Source organism: Carlito syrichta, unplaced genomic scaffold (assembly GCF_000164805.1).
Source record: "Carlito syrichta isolate Samal-C Ts95f unplaced genomic scaffold, Tarsius_syrichta-2.0.1 Scaffold305573, whole genome shotgun sequence".
Lineage (NCBI taxonomy): Eukaryota > Metazoa > Chordata > Mammalia > Primates > Tarsiidae > Carlito > Carlito syrichta.
The window spans coordinates 29,336-47,176 of record NW_007249669.1 but is presented as its reverse complement, the minus strand read 5'-3'; the positions used below and the strand labels follow the sequence as shown (position 1 = coordinate 47,176).

At 43.7% G+C, this 17,841-nt stretch overlaps 1 protein-coding gene across 1 annotated transcript in view; it reads left to right on the top strand.

The window, feature by feature from the left end:
- Window positions 1-17,841, top strand: part of OTOA (otoancorin) — a 76,224-nt gene that overhangs the window by 34,129 nt on the left and 24,254 nt on the right. Inside the window, exons 12-20 of the mRNA XM_008061762.1 lie at window positions 1,113-1,328; window positions 4,077-4,244; window positions 5,320-5,460; window positions 7,504-7,562; window positions 7,776-7,893; window positions 10,135-10,208; window positions 13,255-13,390; window positions 14,315-14,505; window positions 16,933-17,026. Coding sequence (XP_008059953.1) covers window positions 1,113-1,328; window positions 4,077-4,244; window positions 5,320-5,460; window positions 7,504-7,562; window positions 7,776-7,893; window positions 10,135-10,208; window positions 13,255-13,390; window positions 14,315-14,505; window positions 16,933-17,026 — 1,197 coding nt within the window. The remainder of the gene's footprint in view (window positions 1-1,112; window positions 1,329-4,076; window positions 4,245-5,319; window positions 5,461-7,503; window positions 7,563-7,775; window positions 7,894-10,134; window positions 10,209-13,254; window positions 13,391-14,314; window positions 14,506-16,932; window positions 17,027-17,841) is intronic.

Here is a 17,841-nt window from a genome sequence, read left to right as displayed (position 1 = left end):
GGGGGGGGGTGCTGTTAAAATACGGATAGCTGGGCCCTACCCAGAGTTTCTGATTCAGGCGGTCTGGGTGAGGGCTGGGACTTTGCATTTCTAACAAGTTTCCAGGTGGTGGTGCTGCTGGTCAAGGTCTACACTTTGAGAACTGCCTCCGTAGTCCCCCTTCATTTTACAGATTTGAAAACTGAGCTCGAGGGAAGGGGAATTACCGTTTTCTGTGAAGCAGGTGCTGTAACCGCTGTTTCTTCAACTTCTCTCTGCTGCCTCCTGGTGGCTATTTCAATATTGCCTAGAACTAAGTCATTTATACAAATTCAGGTGTTGAAACATGAACTATTCTCATTTTTTGGTACAGAGGTCATTTTACAGTAGGCGAGTTTATCACCTTACTTACTGGAAGCAGTAGGAAAATACACTTGACTATCACTAGGTGGGGATATTGTAATACAATAATTATTAAAATGATCACAAAAATGTGCAGACGTGTAAGAGATAATTTTAAGTGAAAAATACAGAAGGGCAAATTATGCTTCTGTTCATATTACAACTCCGAAAAACTACATACTGTCTCTATATTTATAAAGGCATAAGAAGTCTTGGAAGCATATACATCCAATTGCTAATCGTGTTTATTTTTGTGAGGTAGGATTTTCAGGAGACTTTTACTTTCTTGTACTGTTGAGAATTATTTTTACACAGACTATAAATTATCATGAAAAAGCCCCTGGATATTTCACAAACAAAAGACCAGCCATATATATGGATATAGAGTTCAAGGTCATCAAAGGATAATAGAAGCTACAAGAGTATGGTGAGGTTATAAGGGAATAAAATTTCTTTCTGACATGCTTTAAGGTTGGTTTAGTAACAGATTAATATTTAAATGAAGCACAGAGTGAATTTGTAGCACATGAAAGCCAAGGCCAGAGGAAGTGTTCTCAGTGGGGTGACTGACTGTCTGGTGTAGCAGGAGTCCCTTTATCTCTTCATCTCTGGGCTCAGAGGCTTTGATGGGGGCAGGGCCAAGGGAGGCATTCTTACAGCCCAGGATATACTCAGAGGGAGCCATTACTCTGCTTTCTATCAATACCCATTCCAGTTTGCTCTCTTTCCAGCTCAAAGCTGAACTCTTGGACATTGCCACGGAGAACCAGACCCTCAATGAGACCCTGGGTTCTTTGTCAGATGCAGTTGTGGGTCTGACCTATGACCAGCTGGAATCCCTCTCCCCAGAGGCTGTGCATGGCGCCATCTCTACCCTCAACCAGGTCTCAGGTTGGGCCAAGAGCCAGGTCATCATCTTGTCTGCCAAATACTTGACCCATGAGAAGGTAAGTTGGGACTTTTAACTCTTCTTTGGTTTCCCTGAGACCCAAGGGCCAGGGTATTAGTCTGCTCAGGCTACCATAGCAACATATCATAGATTGGGTGGCTTAAACAACAGAAATTTATTTTGCACAGTTCTAGAGGCTGGGAAGCTCAAGATCCACTTGCTGGTAAGGTAGGTTTCACTTTAAGTTCTCTTCTCTTGGCTTGTAGGCAGCCGCCATCTTGCTTACTTGACTTATTTGGGCATCTTACTCTATCAGCAACCTCTCTGGTACTTCCTCCTCCTTCTCCTCCTCCTTCTTCTTTGTTTGAGTTGGGGTCTCACTCTGACACCCAGGTTGGAGAGCAGTGGCACAGTCATGACCGCTACAGCCTCAACCTGCTGGTTTCTCAGGCGATCCTTCCAAGTAACTGGAATCTCAGGCATGCGCCACCATGCCCAGCTAATTTTTTGATTTATTGAAGAGATGAGGACTCACCAAGTTGCCTAGGCTGGTCTTGAACTTCTGGGCTCAGGCAATCCTCCTGCCTCAGCCTTCCAAAGTGCTGGGATTACAGGGATGAGCCACCATGCCTGGTTTGGTATCTTTTTTCATAAGGGCACTAATCCCATTGGGTCAGGGCCTCACCTAACACTAGTTACCTCTTAAGGGCTCCACTTCCCAATACCATCACATTGGGGGTTAGGGCTTGAACATATGAATTTTAGGGGGACACAAACATTTAGTCCATAAGAGCCAGTTATACACACACAGCAGGGACAATCAATTAACTTCATTTTGCCTCAGTTTTCCTACTTGTAAAATGGGGATAACAATAGCACTTACCCCATAGCATTACTGCAAATGTTATGTGACTTGGCACACATAATGAGGTGGAACATCAGGTGACACCAGAGAGTATAAGCACAAGAAGTGTTAGCTATCACTGAATTGTTGATCAATGTGTGGACCCTTCCCAGGGTTTTTTTTTGCTCATTGTTGAGCTGTTAACACACCTCTCGTCATGAGATCAGGGACACTGCTATTGTATTCTAGTCTTGGGCTGCAGAGAGGGAACTGTCAGGGAAGAAAGTCCTATTTGGGGGAACAGGAGCCTTAGTCTATACTCTAGCTGCTCCTGGGGTAGGGGGGATGGGCCTTTTTTTCTGGGGAAATTAGTCTCCCTGTGCTGGGGTCAGTGCAAAGGGCTCCAGCCCACAGAGACCCAGGTCCTAAGAATTGTAGTGTAGTGTCCTGTTCTTTCAGTTCACACTCACAGCTACTTACAGGTTGCAAACTGGCTCACAAGGGTTGAATTGGGACCAGTTCCAATATAAGAATAACAAGGAACATTTATTAAGCACTTACTACATGCCAGGCTCTATTCAATCATTTAATCTTCCCAACAGCCCTATGAGGTCAGCAGTGCTCTCATCTTCATTTCCCAGCTCATTCATGTGAGTGTGTGGGGACTTTCCAAGGTCACACAGAAGGGACACAACTGGGGCTGTACCTGGGGCATCTGGTTTCAGAGCTTCCTCACTTAACTCTCAGGCTAAGTTGCCTCCATTATGACAGCATGGCCAATGTCCACCCGTTCTCACTCTCCAACCCAAGGGCCAAGTTAGCCCATTCATTTTGTTCATTCTTGCTTCATGGTGATTTTATTTGGAAGGCTTTGAAGATTTTCCCCATTTCTGGATCTCAGGGCTCCATAAGTCCACCTTGACAGTTCTCTGAATTTGATTTTAGGGAGCTGAGACTGTTTTGTTTCTTCCCAGTCCTGGACAAAGTGGTTTATCTCTTCCCTAATATCTTATCTCTTCTCTAATATCTAACTCTTCCTACTGAGGAGTGATTTATTAGAGAAACCAAGAGAGCAAAAGATCTTGCCCTCCTTGGGGACAGTAAGAGACTATTTACTTTGTAGACAATAACTAAAGGAAATCATTCAAGTGTCTTTTCCCAGAACCAAGGTATATTCCTGATAATATGGAAAACCATCGAGCATCTTTATTCAAAATGAGGGTTAAAAAAAAAAAGAACAACTCAAATATCATTTCTGATAGGCCAGTCAGTTACAAGCATATTTGCCGTAAATATCAGATATGTATCAGAAACATGTCTTCATTTCAACTTAAAGCTTCTAGCTATGCACAATGGCTCACGTCTATAATCCCACCACTTTGGGAGGTAGAGGTGAGAGGATTGCCTGTGCCCAGGGATTAGAGACCAATCAGAGCAACTTGGCAAGACCTCATCTCTACAAAAAAACAAAAAACCAAAAACCAAAAAATTGGGCGTGGTGTTGCTTGTCTGTGCTTTCAGCTACTTGGAAGGCGGAAGGATTGAATAAGCCCAGCTGGTCGAGGCTGTGGTGGCCAGGAGCATGCCACTGCACTCCAGACTGGGCGACAGAGTGAGACTCCAACTCAAAAAAAAAAAAAAATGTTGTCAGCTAGTTCCAATTCAACACACAAAAAGCCCATTGCTGGGCTAGCTGTGGCTCTTGGGTACTCACGCTTTGACTTTCGTACTGTGGCCTTGGACAGCATAGTAACTCCCCCAACAGAGCATTAGCTATGTGTCTCATGTTTTGATATTTATTTCTCTTTCCTGGTAGAAGGAAGGAAGGTCTGTGGAGGCGGCATCAGTCTTGCTCACTGTTGTGCCCCTCAGGTGTTGTCTATCCCGATACCTGGCACTCAGACGGGTACACTGAGAGGGGAAAGGCTGGGGCAGAGCCTGACCATGGCTGTTTCTCTCCAGGTACTGTCTCTCTCCAGTGTCAGCCAGCTGGGCACGCTGCTGACCGGGGTCAGCACTCAGGCCTTCTGCAGCATGGACCGCAGGGACCTCTCGCAGGTCCTGAGAAGCACCATCTCCCAGCACGTGTCCGATTTGTCACCTACCCAGCAGCAAGGAGTCCTCAGCAAGGTGAGAGGAAGATGTTGGGTCCTCATTCACTTGGCTTATGGGGGATGTGGTTTTGCGGTTTTGTGTGGGGGCTGTGACTTTGGGCCATTAATCCAGGACTGGGGTTACCTCAGCCATTGGTGTGAGGGGTTGTTCCTTTTGATGGCTCACCATCCCTTATTTCTTGACAGAGCTCTTTGGTTATGCTATTGTTCTTCCAGACCCTAGACCCCACTGCTCTCCCAGACAGTCTAATCTAGAAAATTTTTCTTAAATTAGGCTCTTTTTTTTTTTTTTTTTGAGTTGGGGTTTTACTCTGTCCCCCAGGCTGGAGTGCAGTGGTACGAGCATGGCTCACCACAGCCTTGACCTCCTGAGCTCAGGAGATCCTCCTGCCTCAGCCTCCCAATTAGCTGGGACTACAGGAACATGCCACCATGCCTGGGCTAATTTCTTGATTCTCTATAGAGACAAAGTCTTGCTGTGTTGTCCAGGCTGGTTTTGAACTACTAGGCTTAAGCTATCTTCCTGCCTTAGCCTCATAAAGTGCTGGTATTACAGGTGTGAGTCACTGTGACTGGCTAAATCAGGCTTCTTTGTCTAATAATGTTTTAAAAATTTGTTTTTCTAATCTAACAATAAACCCTGAAGTTCTCAGAGTGCTTCTGAAAGCCCCTTTCATGGTCCACAGTCGAGCCTGTATTCCTTTCTCACCTGGCAGTGTTTTTTAGGGCACTTTGCTCTATCAAGCTTGCTCTGTTAAATTGAAAAATCTGTTAAAAATCCAAATCTAAGGGGTTTGGCCTTAAACACCAACAGCTTGCAGATAATGATAGCCCATATGGCTAAGATAAAGAGTGTGGGTTTTGGAATAAGATAGACTTGGGCTTGAATCTTACTTACTAACTTTCAACCAATCACTCTTTAAATCTCAGTTCCCTCACCTGTGCAATGGGGAGAATGATAGCCATTATTTTGTAGGGCTGCTGGGCAGATCTGATAGATTTTATTGCCCCAGAAGCAGTGTCCAGCCCTTACTCAAAGTTCACTTCACCTTTTACAATGTTCTTATTAGGCTTCTTCTTACTTTTGGCAGATGATCGGAGCAGGAGACATCGCCTCAGGCCTCGTGGAGATACAAGGGTCTTTCTTTAAGGAAGTGTCTCTCTTCGATTTATGGAGGGAACCTGGATTCAACTCTACGGTCCTGAAGGAAAAAGAACTTCGGAGGAGCCAGGTACGACCACAGTGCCCACAGATGGATCCTATATTTCTGACCATCTGTCTTGTAGGAATGGCCTGTTTGAGGTTAATTTGGTTAAACATTTTATTTCTGTATGATTAAACCCAGGAGGCAGAGTTGCATAATGTTAAGAAGTTAGATAAGACCTGAATGTGCATTCTGTCCTCCTATTTATTTATTAGCTTTGGAGAAACTGCTTTTCCTTATATGTCCTCAGTTTTCTCATATGCAAAATGGGGATAATTTCTTGTGAGGATCAGCGATATATGCCACCTTGGCAGTGTGCTATAAATATTGTGGTGATTAAGTGTGTTATTAAATGCTGCTAGCACTAAGGCCATCCTGGGTGGATGGTGCTATTAAGACAGATGCCCTGTCTTAAAACTGCCCTTTTCATCCAGACAACCTTTATTGATTCACTCAGTAAATATTTATTCAGCACCTGCTAGCCCTGTGCCAGGCACTGCTCACGGCGCTAAGAATGCAAGAGTGAACAAAATGGACAGAAATCCCCATCTGTGCAGGCGGCTCTTGCTCAGGGTCCCTCATGAGATTGGATGATGTCCCAGTGATCTATTACTGTGTAAAAAACCACCTCCAAATTTTGTGACACTGGCAATCATTTTCTTTTGGAAACTATATCCTGCCCCCAATGACTTCAAGATCCATTGGTATCCGCAACTGAGGTGATGGAAGACAGTGGATGGGTTCCAGAACTTGGCTCCATGCCCAAGGACATCTCTGAGGCCACACACACTGTCCAGGATTTCCCTGCACTGCCGCTGCTTTTGCCTGGGCTTTTGTGCTGCTTTAAGGCCCTCAGCTGCCGTATCTAACGCTAACCCATAATTTATTCTGTTTGGGGAATTATGTTCAAAGTTTCAGAGTCTATAAAATAGACAAATGTGGGACTTGATTGCATCTGCAAGTTAGGGATTCTGTGAAATTATGTTCCTTAAAACAAATGACTCCCCTGCCTACTATGCATTTTTCTCCCAGAGTGCTCATCTGGGAGGGTTTGTGGGGAGTGCTGCAAGCAGGTACTTTATTGCTGGTGTTTGTAACCCACCCTGGTCTATTCTGGGATGCCTCGTGTTCAGAAACTAGCAGGTGGGCATGTAAAGTAGGGGTCACAGAGAGCCCTCCGCTGGCCAGTGGCTTCATAAAGCACAGAAATAAAACACCAGCCCCAGCCCTGCCACCATTTACCTTATTTGTCTCCTGGAGCATAGGGAATCACCTGGCATGTGAGAGGGGGCTCTGGAATTACTCTGACATGGGTCCAAATCCCAGCTCTGCCACTTAGCAGTTATATGGTTCCAGGTAAATAATAGGGTATATGAGAGGGCACCCTCCCAAACTGGAATTATCTTTTGGGAGGGTGGGCTTCTTGTAGTACAGACTTCCCTCACTAGGTAAGTTCTATTAATAGAAACCCGTCGGTAATAGTGTAGCAGCTATGTTGTGAGAGGTTTCATTCAAATTCAGTTATTCTTTTTTGGAGATTCTTTCAACACATTTGCCCATTTCATGATGGGTGATTTACAGGTGCGCCTGCCCACACTATGCTGAGTGTTCAGCAGTTTTGGATCAAAAACAACATGACCCCCATACCTCATCCTTTCTATTCACACGATCTTGCCTCGAGTGACTTTTTTGTTTCCCTGGATGAAAAAGTCCTCAAAGGAAAATGTTTTGCTGATGTGAAAGAGGCGAAACAAAAAACAGCAGAAGCGCTAAAAGGCATCAACACTGACAAATCCAAAAACTGTTTTGAGCAATGGAAAAAGCATCTCGATAGGTATGTTGTATCAAATGGAGAGTATTTCAAAAGTGACTGAAGGTTAAACATGTAAGAATAAATACACCACTTTTAATAAATAAATTCTGGTTTTTTTTGGTCCTCCCTCTTAGTTTGCTAAGGCTCCATTCCCCCAACTGTAAAATGGGATCACAGAATGTCTTCCCCACAGGGCTGCATGGTGCTGGGCATGCAGTGAGTGCTCTGTCCACACTGTTGACGTTCTCTTCCCTCAGGCCTTATTCCTGTATGAGCTTCTGTTAAAGACCACCAGAAGGCCTGAGGAGCTCCTAAGGTAGGAGAATGGAGCCCAGTTGGGGGGCTGAAGAGACCCTGGGAGCCTTCTGCCAGAGGAGCCTAATTTCCCAGGAGGGAGAGTTGGACAGTCACATCTGTAGCCTGTGCCAATCTGTAGCCTGTGCCAGATCAAATCTGCCTTCTCTTGCTCTTTTTTTCCTCTCTCCTTCCCACTCTCTTCCTCTCCCGAGTCCCTTGTTTTGTTTTCCAGCACTGGGCAGCTGGTCAAAGGCGTGACCTGCTCACACATTGATGCCATAAGTACCGACTCATTTCTGGCCCATTTCCAGGACTTTGAGAACAACCTCTCTTTGCTTTCACCGTATCAGGTACCATCAGAGCATTTTCCTGCTTCTAATGTGCTCCCTACCCCCATCACTGGGCCTGGATTGGTGGAAGCATCTAAAGATATTTATGCCAGAATTATTCAGATGTGAGTGATGACTTGGGGCCAAATATTGAGCCGGGTTTTCTCCAGTTTCTTTTTAAAAAAAGCTCCAAATACCCACATCTATTCAGCCAAAGTTTCAACAGATTGGTTATTCCATCCTCAAATTTGAACCTTAAAATATATGTGTAAGGTACACTGTTTTGCATGTTCATAATTATGTTTTCCTGGGACAGACGGTAATCCCTCATCTAAGATTCCTATCCTTTTCCAGAGATAGCCATGGATAGGAACAATACTGTGAGAGCATTTTCTTTTTCATTTATTTATTTACTTTTTATTTTTATCTTTTATGGGCTCCCTTCCCAGTCACACCCTTCATGACCATTCTTTTTCATTCAAACCTACATTTTCCCATCAGTTGTGGAGACTCTTGAACCCTTTGGGGAGGCTAGAAATAGTAACTGAGTTTTTATAGTATCCAAGCTAGTAAAGATGGGTCTTGTAGCATTTGGGCTTTGGGTAGGAACTGTTGGCTTACAGCATCCTGAGAGGGTGAGCAAATGCATATACGGGGCTTCGTCTCAGCTCTGATCTTGCTTCAGACCTGAACGAAAAGTTTCCAGAGAGCAAATTATCTCCTCTGGAACCAGCATCTGGCTTGGTGTATAATCCTTTGAGCTCATTAGAGGAATATGCAAAGTTTGAACGAAGTCCTCTCATTCCTTCGGATTGTTTATTCTATCAGTGGTTCTCAGGCCTGAGCTTGCATCAGCATTGCCTGAAAGCCTGTCGGGAGACAGATTGGGGGTTCCCCCTCCCAGACTTTCCCATATAGTAGGTAAGGGGCGAAACCAAGAATTTGCATTTCTAGTGGTTCCCGGTGAGAACCGTTAAACTATATTAGAAGTCCTGCCGAGGCAGGGAAGCCAATAGCTGAGCAGATAGTTAGAGGGCAGACCTGCATTGAGGAAGACCTTCGTGTTTGAGCAGGAAGAGTTGCCCCAGCAATGATACTTCTCTAGACTTCCAGTTTTTAGAACCTTCAAATACCAGTTAACTAGAACATTTGCCTTTATTGTTTATATTTTTACAGAAAAGACATAATTATTACAAAAAATACAGAGAAAGTAAAATTTTCTCAATTTTCCCTTAGAGCTGTGGTTCTCAATAGCCCCTTAGGGGACTTTTGGCCATGGCTGGAGACATTTTTGTGATGTCACAACTGGGGTGGGGGGGACGCTGGCATCTAGTGGGTAGAGGCCAGAGATGCTGCTCAGCGTCCTACAATGCACAGGGCAACCCCACAACAACAAGTTATCTGGTCCAAAATGTCTATAGTGTGGAGACTAAGCAACCCTGTTTCAGAAGTAACTACAAGGAGAAGTTTGCTGTCGACTTTGAGAGTCATTTTTTGGCACATAAAACATATTTACATGTCATGTAAAAAACATACAAAAGAGCTCATGCTATACATACTATTCTGTTAAATTATATATATATAGTGGCATAGACATTGTTTAATGTCAATATATATGTCTACCCTAATAAAACAAAATAGTTGTGTAATATTCCATTGTATAGATATACTCTATTTAACCAATCCCCAACTGAGGGCCATAAAGGTTATAGCCCATTGGCCAGGCACAGTGGCTCAAGCCTATGATCTCAGCACTTTGGGAGACTGAGGCAAGAGGATTGCCTGAGCCTGTGGGTTTGAGACCAGCCCAGGCAACTTGGCAAGACCTTGTCTCTACCATAAACCAAAAATTAGCTGGGCGTGGTAGTACACTCCTGTAGTTCTGGCTCCTTGGAAGACTGAGGCAGGAGGATCATTGGAGCCCAGTAGGTCGATGCTGCGGTGGCTGTGAGTGTGCGACTGCACTCCAGCCTGGGCGACGGAGTGAGACTCCCACTCAAAAAAAGAAAAGAAAAGAAAAGAAAAAAGGCCCATTTCCTACAGTTATAGATAAAATTGTGATGGGCATTCTCATACTTAAACTTGTATGCTCATCTTGTTATTGCCTCAGTCTCCTCATTCATAAGCTGGACATCCATAGGGTGCTCTATTATATAAGTGAACATATTAAAGCACTAAGAACAGTGCCCGACATACAGAGCATTATCTGTGTTTTCTTTTATTATTATTGGACTAAATTCCTAGAACTGCTTAATCTTTCAGGTTAACTGTTTGGCGTGGAAATACTGGGAGGTTTCCAGGTCATCTATGCCGCCTTTCCTCTTGGCTGCACTCCCGTAAGTAGACATCAGCCACCACTTTCTGGCTTAGCAGTAAGTTTTGGGAATCAACCAAACCAAAGTGATGCTCTCCCCTGGGTTTTCTTGAGGAACCAGAGGCAGAGTGGGGCATGCCCTAGACAGTTAAACCCTTGAGAGCCAGGATTTAAAATTTGAGCCACATATAGCTTCTCTTGTTTTCCCTGTTATTTAAAAACCAAAGCCAAAGCCACCCAAGCCTGGATAAGTGTCAGTAATCCCACCTGGGATGGGCTTGCAGTTGTGTTAGGGGCATCAGGTCTTATGTAAGCATAGGCATTCCTCCTGGTATGTAAGGGCTTTCAGGCCGGCAGGGTGGCCCTGCTTTTCAAACATGGCTTGGACACTGTTTCTCTCCTTTTATCCTTTTTTATTTCCCTCTATCTTCTTTTGTTATTGTCTTCTTTCATTCAAAAATGTTTATTGAGTATGTACTGTGTGCTGGTTCTTAGAGACATCTAAATTTTTCCCTTATGCGAGCATACAGTCTCATGGGGAAGGGAAGGAAATAGACAAACATGAAACCAATTATAATATCAAGTTGATATTTGGTTGAAAGTGACAGAACTTAAACTCAGAAACTAGCTTAGGCAATAACAAGGAATTTTTGATTCAGGTAACTGGAAAGTTCAGGGAGGGTCTTCAGGAATGGCTGGATCTAGGGGCTCAGATGATAATCTTGTATTCCTCTGTTGGCTTCACTGTCAGGAAAGTTCTTGCCTGACATTTTCTCAGCTTCATATTCAGGGAGAAGAAAAAATCTTCTCTTCTCATCTTTCTCAATAAAAGTCTTAGGTTTTTTAACTGGGCCACTTTGTTCTCCTTGAGCCAATCAGTGGGTTGGGAGGATGGATGGCTTTGCCTGGCTTGGGTCTGTATTGCATCCCTGAAGTAAAATTGGCTCCATTTAGGACTTAGAGAGAGGGGAATGGTTTTCTAAGAAAGCCAGGTGCTTTTACTGGGAGAAGAGACAATAGGCACAGGGCATGGAGGAGGAAACACAGTCTTTAGCCTGGAGAGTCAAGGGAGACAGAACTATAGAATGAGTCGAGATAGAGAGGTGAAGATGGGCATTCCAGGCAGGGGCACAGGGGCATCTGGTCCAGAGTGGGTAAGGAAGCACTCTGGGAACTCATACGGTGTCTCTGCAGAGTAGCTGGGAAAGGGAAGGCCAGAGAAGTAAGGGACATCGGATCATGTGTGGCTCCTTGAGGTTTTCCACTCATATTCTGGGTGCAAGCATCAGATTTACATTTCAAAAAGATCATCACCACTGCCCATGCAGAGGACAGAATGCAAGGGCCTGAATGGAAGGAGGGAGACACAGAAGATTCTTTCAGTAACCCAGATTTGGCATGGCTATCTCCTTCCACTCACCCATGTCTCAGCTCAAGTTGCGCTGCCTTAGAAGGCGCTCCTCTAACTACAACCCCTGCCATCATTCTTGCTCTCTCATTTTTTTTTGAGTCTGTTGCCCAGGCTGGAGTGCAGTGGAACAATTATGGCTCACTACAACCTCGACCTCCTGGGCTCGGGTGATCCTTCCGCCTCAGCCGCCTGAGTAGGTAGGACTACAGGTGTGTGCCACCACATGTGGCTAATTTTTTGTAGTGATGAGTCTCTATGTTGTGTAGGCTGGTCTTGAACTCCGGGCTTGAGCAATCCTTCCGCTTTGGCCTCTCAAAGTGCTGGGATTACAGGCATGAACCACTGCACCTGGTCTCATTCTCTTTTACAGAGCCATTTTATTTTCTTCATTACATTTATTATTGGCTGAGATGACCTGTTTTATTCATCTGTTTCTATGTTTCTTCTTCTTGCCAAAATGAAAAGCTATGAGGGCAGGAACCACTTGTGTCATGTCATTGCTGCATCTGGTGCCTAGAACAGTGGCTTGTGTATGGTAGATGCTCTGTAGATATTTGCTGGATGAATGAATGAAGACATCCGTAAGACAGTGGTAGTGAGAATGAGAGGTGAAAACAGATTTGGTTAAAAAGATAGCAATGGCAGATTCGGGAATAAAGAAAAAAAAGAGTCTAGCATAGCACAGAGGAGGAAGAACATGTGGGGGAAGATGCTAAACCTGGTTTTGGAATGGTCAGGTAGTGAGGATAAGGCCACAGGGGTCTCATGCAGTTTTTCTCAACCTTCATTTCATTATTGTCTCCCTAAGCAGAACATTTTAATTACTTTCTACTCAGAAAAATTGTATACTAAGGAAAAGATTTTGTTGAGCATTGGTGGGTCCCAAATCATTGTTATAACTAAGATTGTTTTTCACCTCCCACCCGAACCAGTTCTTCCCTCTTGAAGATGACATTGACCCTGTTGCAAACAAGGTCAAGAACTTAGCGCAGAGTTCTGGACTGGAGATGACAAAATTAGGAGTCATTTCTTTTACTTTTTCCACTCTCTTTTTCTCGTTGTTCTTCCTCATTTTCTATTTTATTCTCTCTTTTCTTTGTTTGTTTCTTCATCTACTTTTTCTTTTCTGTTTCCTCATTTCCCCTCAACTAGTCCATCATTCAACTTGTTTATAGAGAACCAATTCTCTGATCAATGCTTCTGGGGCATAGAAGAGGAGCATGAGGGAAAGTTTGTTTCTCATCCATAGAAGAGGAGCATGGTGGGAAGTTTGTTTCCTGCCCATAGAAGAGGCGCATGGGAGGAAGTTTGTTTTTCACCCGTAGAAGAGGAGCATGATGGGAAGTTTGATTCTTACCCATAGAAGAGGATAATAATGGGAAGTTTGTTTCCCACCCATAGACGAGGAGCATGGTGGAAAGTTTGTTTCCTGCCCATAGAAGAGGAGCATGATGGGAAGTTTGTTTTCCACCCACAAGAGAAATGCATGTTGGATAGGAGGCTTGCTACCTGCTATAGGGAGCCACAGCATTCTTGGGGAGAATAAATCTTTAAAGAACATCCCTGAGATGAACTCTTGAGCATGTAGGTCCTGATTTCAGGTGTAAATACAGAGTAGCCAGTGTTTTCCTCTCTCATTTTCCCCATCTCTCTCTAGGGCCCGCTACCTGGCTTCTATTCCAGCCTCCCAGTGTGTGCCTTTTCTGATCAGCCTGGGAAAGAGTCAGTTGGACTCTTTGGTTTTAGATTCCCACAAAAAGACTTTAGTCCTCAGGAAAGTACAGCAGTGCTTGGTAAGGAGACTCTTTCTGGGTATCCCTTCCCCTCGGGGTATCTCTAGCCATCTTGGGGCAACCTCCAGAAGATCTGACTGGAATCTTGAGCTCGCTGTGCTAGCCAGAAGTCTGACTAATGGGGTCTCAAAGCAGGCTATGAAGCTGCTGGTTGGAACATACTTGGCCATTGGTTCCAGAGATTTCTGTCCTAGTTCCTGAAGAAGGGGAGGCTATGTTGGAGGACTGGAAAGGTCACAGTAGAGTCTGGGTTCTAAACATACCTCTGCCAGTCATTGGTTATATGGCTTTGGGCAAGTCACTTCCCCTCCCTGAGCCTCAGTCTCCTCATCTGTAAGGTGGGTGCAATAGCATATTCCTCAGAGTTATTGAGGGCATGAAATGGGCAATGTAATGTTAACACAAAGGTCCAAAGGCCAGGCCGACTTGGTGTAATTTCCAGCCTCGCCACTAGCTGGCACTTTCTTTATCTTTAAATAATATCTTTAGATAATAGTAGGACTTGTTACAGTTACGTTGAAGAAGAATGGATGGAGACCTGTAGACACAGGACAGTGCCTGGCACATAGTAAGCACACAAAACTATTTTTTGTCATTTGGGGAAAAAAACTTTGAAGGCTTTTCATACAAACTTTGAAGTGCTGTGTCTATGTCTATTGTACCAATATTATAATTGTTGGCCTTTGAGTATCTTCAGAGAAGTAAAAATGACAGCAGCCCTCATTTACTGAGTGCTCATGATATGCCAGTCAGATTTCTTAGACTTCTGAAGCTGCGTTCCTGGGGGAATATCAGGTCTGTTCCATCTCTAGTAGTCCACGCAGGGCAGACGATTCATATCCTGGAATCTTTAAGAGATTTGTTCTTAAAGGGTCGTGGTCCCGTCCTGCTGGATCTTTCTGTTGGTTCCACTTGTGGTTTCAGGATGACTCCATTGCTGATGAGTACACCGTGGACATTGTGGGAAGCCTGCTGTGTCACTTGCCGGCAACCATCATTGACAGGGGGATCTCCCCCAGGGCCTGGCCCACTGCTTTGCACGGCCTCAGAGATTGCCCGGACCTTAGCCCTGAGCAGAAGACTGCAGTGAGGCTCAAGCTCCTGGGACAGTATGGGTGAGGAGGGGTTGGGCGTGGCTTTGCGGGGAGGTGTGATGTTCTGTATGAAAGGACACGCCACCTTAACTCTCTGGCATATGCCAAATGGAGAGAGTCTTTGGCTTAGGATGAGATTAAAGATTTATTACACCTATTCTGGAAATGTGACCTTTCTTCTTTTGGCTTCAGATTCATGGGATCAATAGTAGCTGTCCTGCAGGTCTGACAGGGTTGTTGCCAATACAACTTGGCTTATGAGAGGGAAAGAATTTTGAAAAGATGGTGCTTTACAGATGCAAGGTGGTGGAATTATTATTACCTTAAAGACGATTTTTTTTAGAGTAGGTTTAGGTTCACTGCAAAGTTGAGAGAATGGTATAGATATTTCCCACGTCCCCTGCCCCCATACCCACATGACCTTCCCATTATTAATATCCCCCACCAGAGTGGTACATTTATTACAGCTGTTGAACCTGTATTGATATGATTGTCATTATCACCCAAAGTCCATAGTTTACATTTGGGTTCACTCTTGCTGTTGTACATTCTATGGGTTCAGACAAATAATGGATAATGACATGTAGCCACCATTATAGTATTATACAGAGTATTTTCTCTGCCCTAAAAATCCTCTATTCTCTGCCTATTTATTCCTATTTCATTCCTAACCCCTGGCAAGCCCTGATAGTTGTACCTTTTTAGAGAGTCATATAATTGGAATCATATAGTATGTAGCTTTTTCGGGTGGGTTTCTTTCACTTAATAATATGAATCTAAGATTCCTTCAAGTCCTTTCTTGACTTGATAGTTCATTTCTTTTTAGTGCTGAGTAATATTTCATTGTTTAGATATACCAAAGTTTATTTATCCACCCCTTTACTGAAGGACATCTCAGTTGCTTCCAAGTTTTGGCAGTTATGCATAAAGCAGCTATAAACATCCATATGTAGATATGTGTGTAGACATAAGTTTTCAGCTCCTTTGGGTAAATACTGAACAGTGTGATTACTGGATTGTATGGTGAAATGGATTTAGTTTTGTAAGAAGCCACCAAAATGTCTCTCAAAGTGGCTAGTTGATTTTGCATTTCTACCAGCAATAAATGAGAGTTTCTGTTGCTCCACATATTATTACTTTTGTTATGTTATAATAATAATAATAATAATATAAATAATAGAGACATTGTCACCCCCAGGTGGTTGATAACTCCTTGGGGGAAAGCAGAACTGTTCTTGCCTAGGTAGAGTTCTCTGAGGTAGGGTCAGATGTTTGAGTATGACCTAGCCATCAGTTAATGTTTCAGGTGGCAGACTTTTGTCTGTGTCTCAGGTGCTGTACTATTACATAGAGTTTAAGATCATAGACTCAGGAGTCAGATTCTTTGGGTTACAATTTTGTTTCTGTCATTTATAGTCTGCGTGACCTGGGAAAAGTTACTCAATCTTTTTGCAGTTTAATTTTTGCATCTGAAGAATGGGGGCAGTGATAGTGCCCCTAAGGAGCTGGTGATGATTAATTGAGCTTATGCCGGTCAAGGATTTATCACAGTCCTGGCACATAATGTTGAGTGTGTGATAACTGTTTTACTACTGGGACTGAAGGCACAGTGGTTATTACATTAGGTGTGGTTCCTGCACTCATGAGACTTCCAGTCTAGTGGGATAATATTTTTATCAAGGAAATAAAGGTGGAGGTTCTTTGGCTAGGAGTGGTTTGCCTTGATCCTAGAGAGGGGCCTTCACTGCTCACTGATAATTGGACAGACCTCCTTCAGAGATGTCACCAAAGGTTGTGTGATATACTTCGCTGTAGACATTTGCGATCTTTATAAGAATAACAGTGGATTCTGGGTCAATGCTGTTGTTCTGCCAAGTTCAAGATAAATTTTTTTCTTGCTGTAAGAGAGTAATTATAAGGGAGCAAATGTGTCATTATTCTTCTATTAAGAAGGGGAGGAAGGAAATACTGATGTAAATGATAGAAATTCAATAATTCAGTTAAAGCTAAAAATAGGAATTTATTGAGTTCAGAAATGAAATATAATGAAAAACTCCAAGGGTGAACTTCAGGCTGGATTCAGGTCTCAAATGAAGTAATCAGAAATATGTTTCTCCCATTCCTCAGTTACTGTTCCTTGGTGTGGCCTTTATTTTCTCTGCTCCGTGATAGAAATGCCCTCTAATATCCTTTTTATTGTGAGATACACCAGAAAAAAAGGAGAGCTTCTCTGGTAGTTCCACCAAAATTCCCAGGGATGACTTTGATTGGTCAGCCTGTATCACATGCCCATTTTCTTAGCTGGGAAAGTGGGACCATATGAATGGCAGCCTCTCCAGGCATGAAGATGAGCTGTTCCTGAAAGAAAGAAAAAAAATGCTGGGAGTAAAGGGCAACAGATGTGACCACAGCACGGTTTTTCATTTTACTGCCTTTATTTCTTTTTAGATTTCCTCAGAACTGGACAGCCGAGACTACGAAGGACTTGGGATCCTTTCTAGTACTTTTCTCAGGCGATGAATTAAGCTCTATTGCCACAAAGGTACCTCTGCACCCTATCTTAAGAAGGCTGAAGGATTTTGAAGGGTAGGGAAACTGTGGCCAGTTATATATAGTTTGCTGCCAGTCTGGGGTTCTGGAAGCTTCCTACCTGCCTCAAAGGGATCAGATGTTTCCAGCTCCACTGCAGGATGCATAAGTTCGGGGAAAGGGAGTAAGGCTGCAGCTGAATGAACTTTGGGCCTTCCACATGGCCCTCTAGGGAGATGCGTGCATTTAAGAACTGTCATTTGGCTACCATTCTGCTGTTTGCATGCATCTCCTGTGCATGCCTGTTCCTGCTCTTATACCCACCAGCGCCCTATGGTCATGCACATGCATGTCCAGTGTATGCAGTCCCGTGTGTAAACATATTTAATTCCAGGCCAGGCTTTATTAAGCTTCAACTTTGGGCACAACATTGCTTGGAGTAATGGGTCAAGAGTTAGACAGTCTAGACAAGGGACATGCAAACAAGCACAAAAACTTCGTCGTTTTTTGCTGCATAACAAAGCCACACAATCTCACTGGAATACAACAATGAGCATTTAGGTCTGAGCATGGTGGTTTATGTTGGTAATCTCAGCTCTTTGGGAAGTTGATGTGGGAGGATCACTTGAGGCCAGGAGTTTAAGACCAGCCTAGGTCACATAGTGAGACCCTATTTTTTTTCAACATACCATCTTTTTAAAAATTAAAATAAAAAAAACAATTGTAAAGATGTGGGGTACAATTCAGGGTTAGGTATACAAATGTTCTTTATGCAGGTACCCTTGTTGATGAGATGTGCCCCTCCCTCCCCTAGCAGTTTCCCTCAAC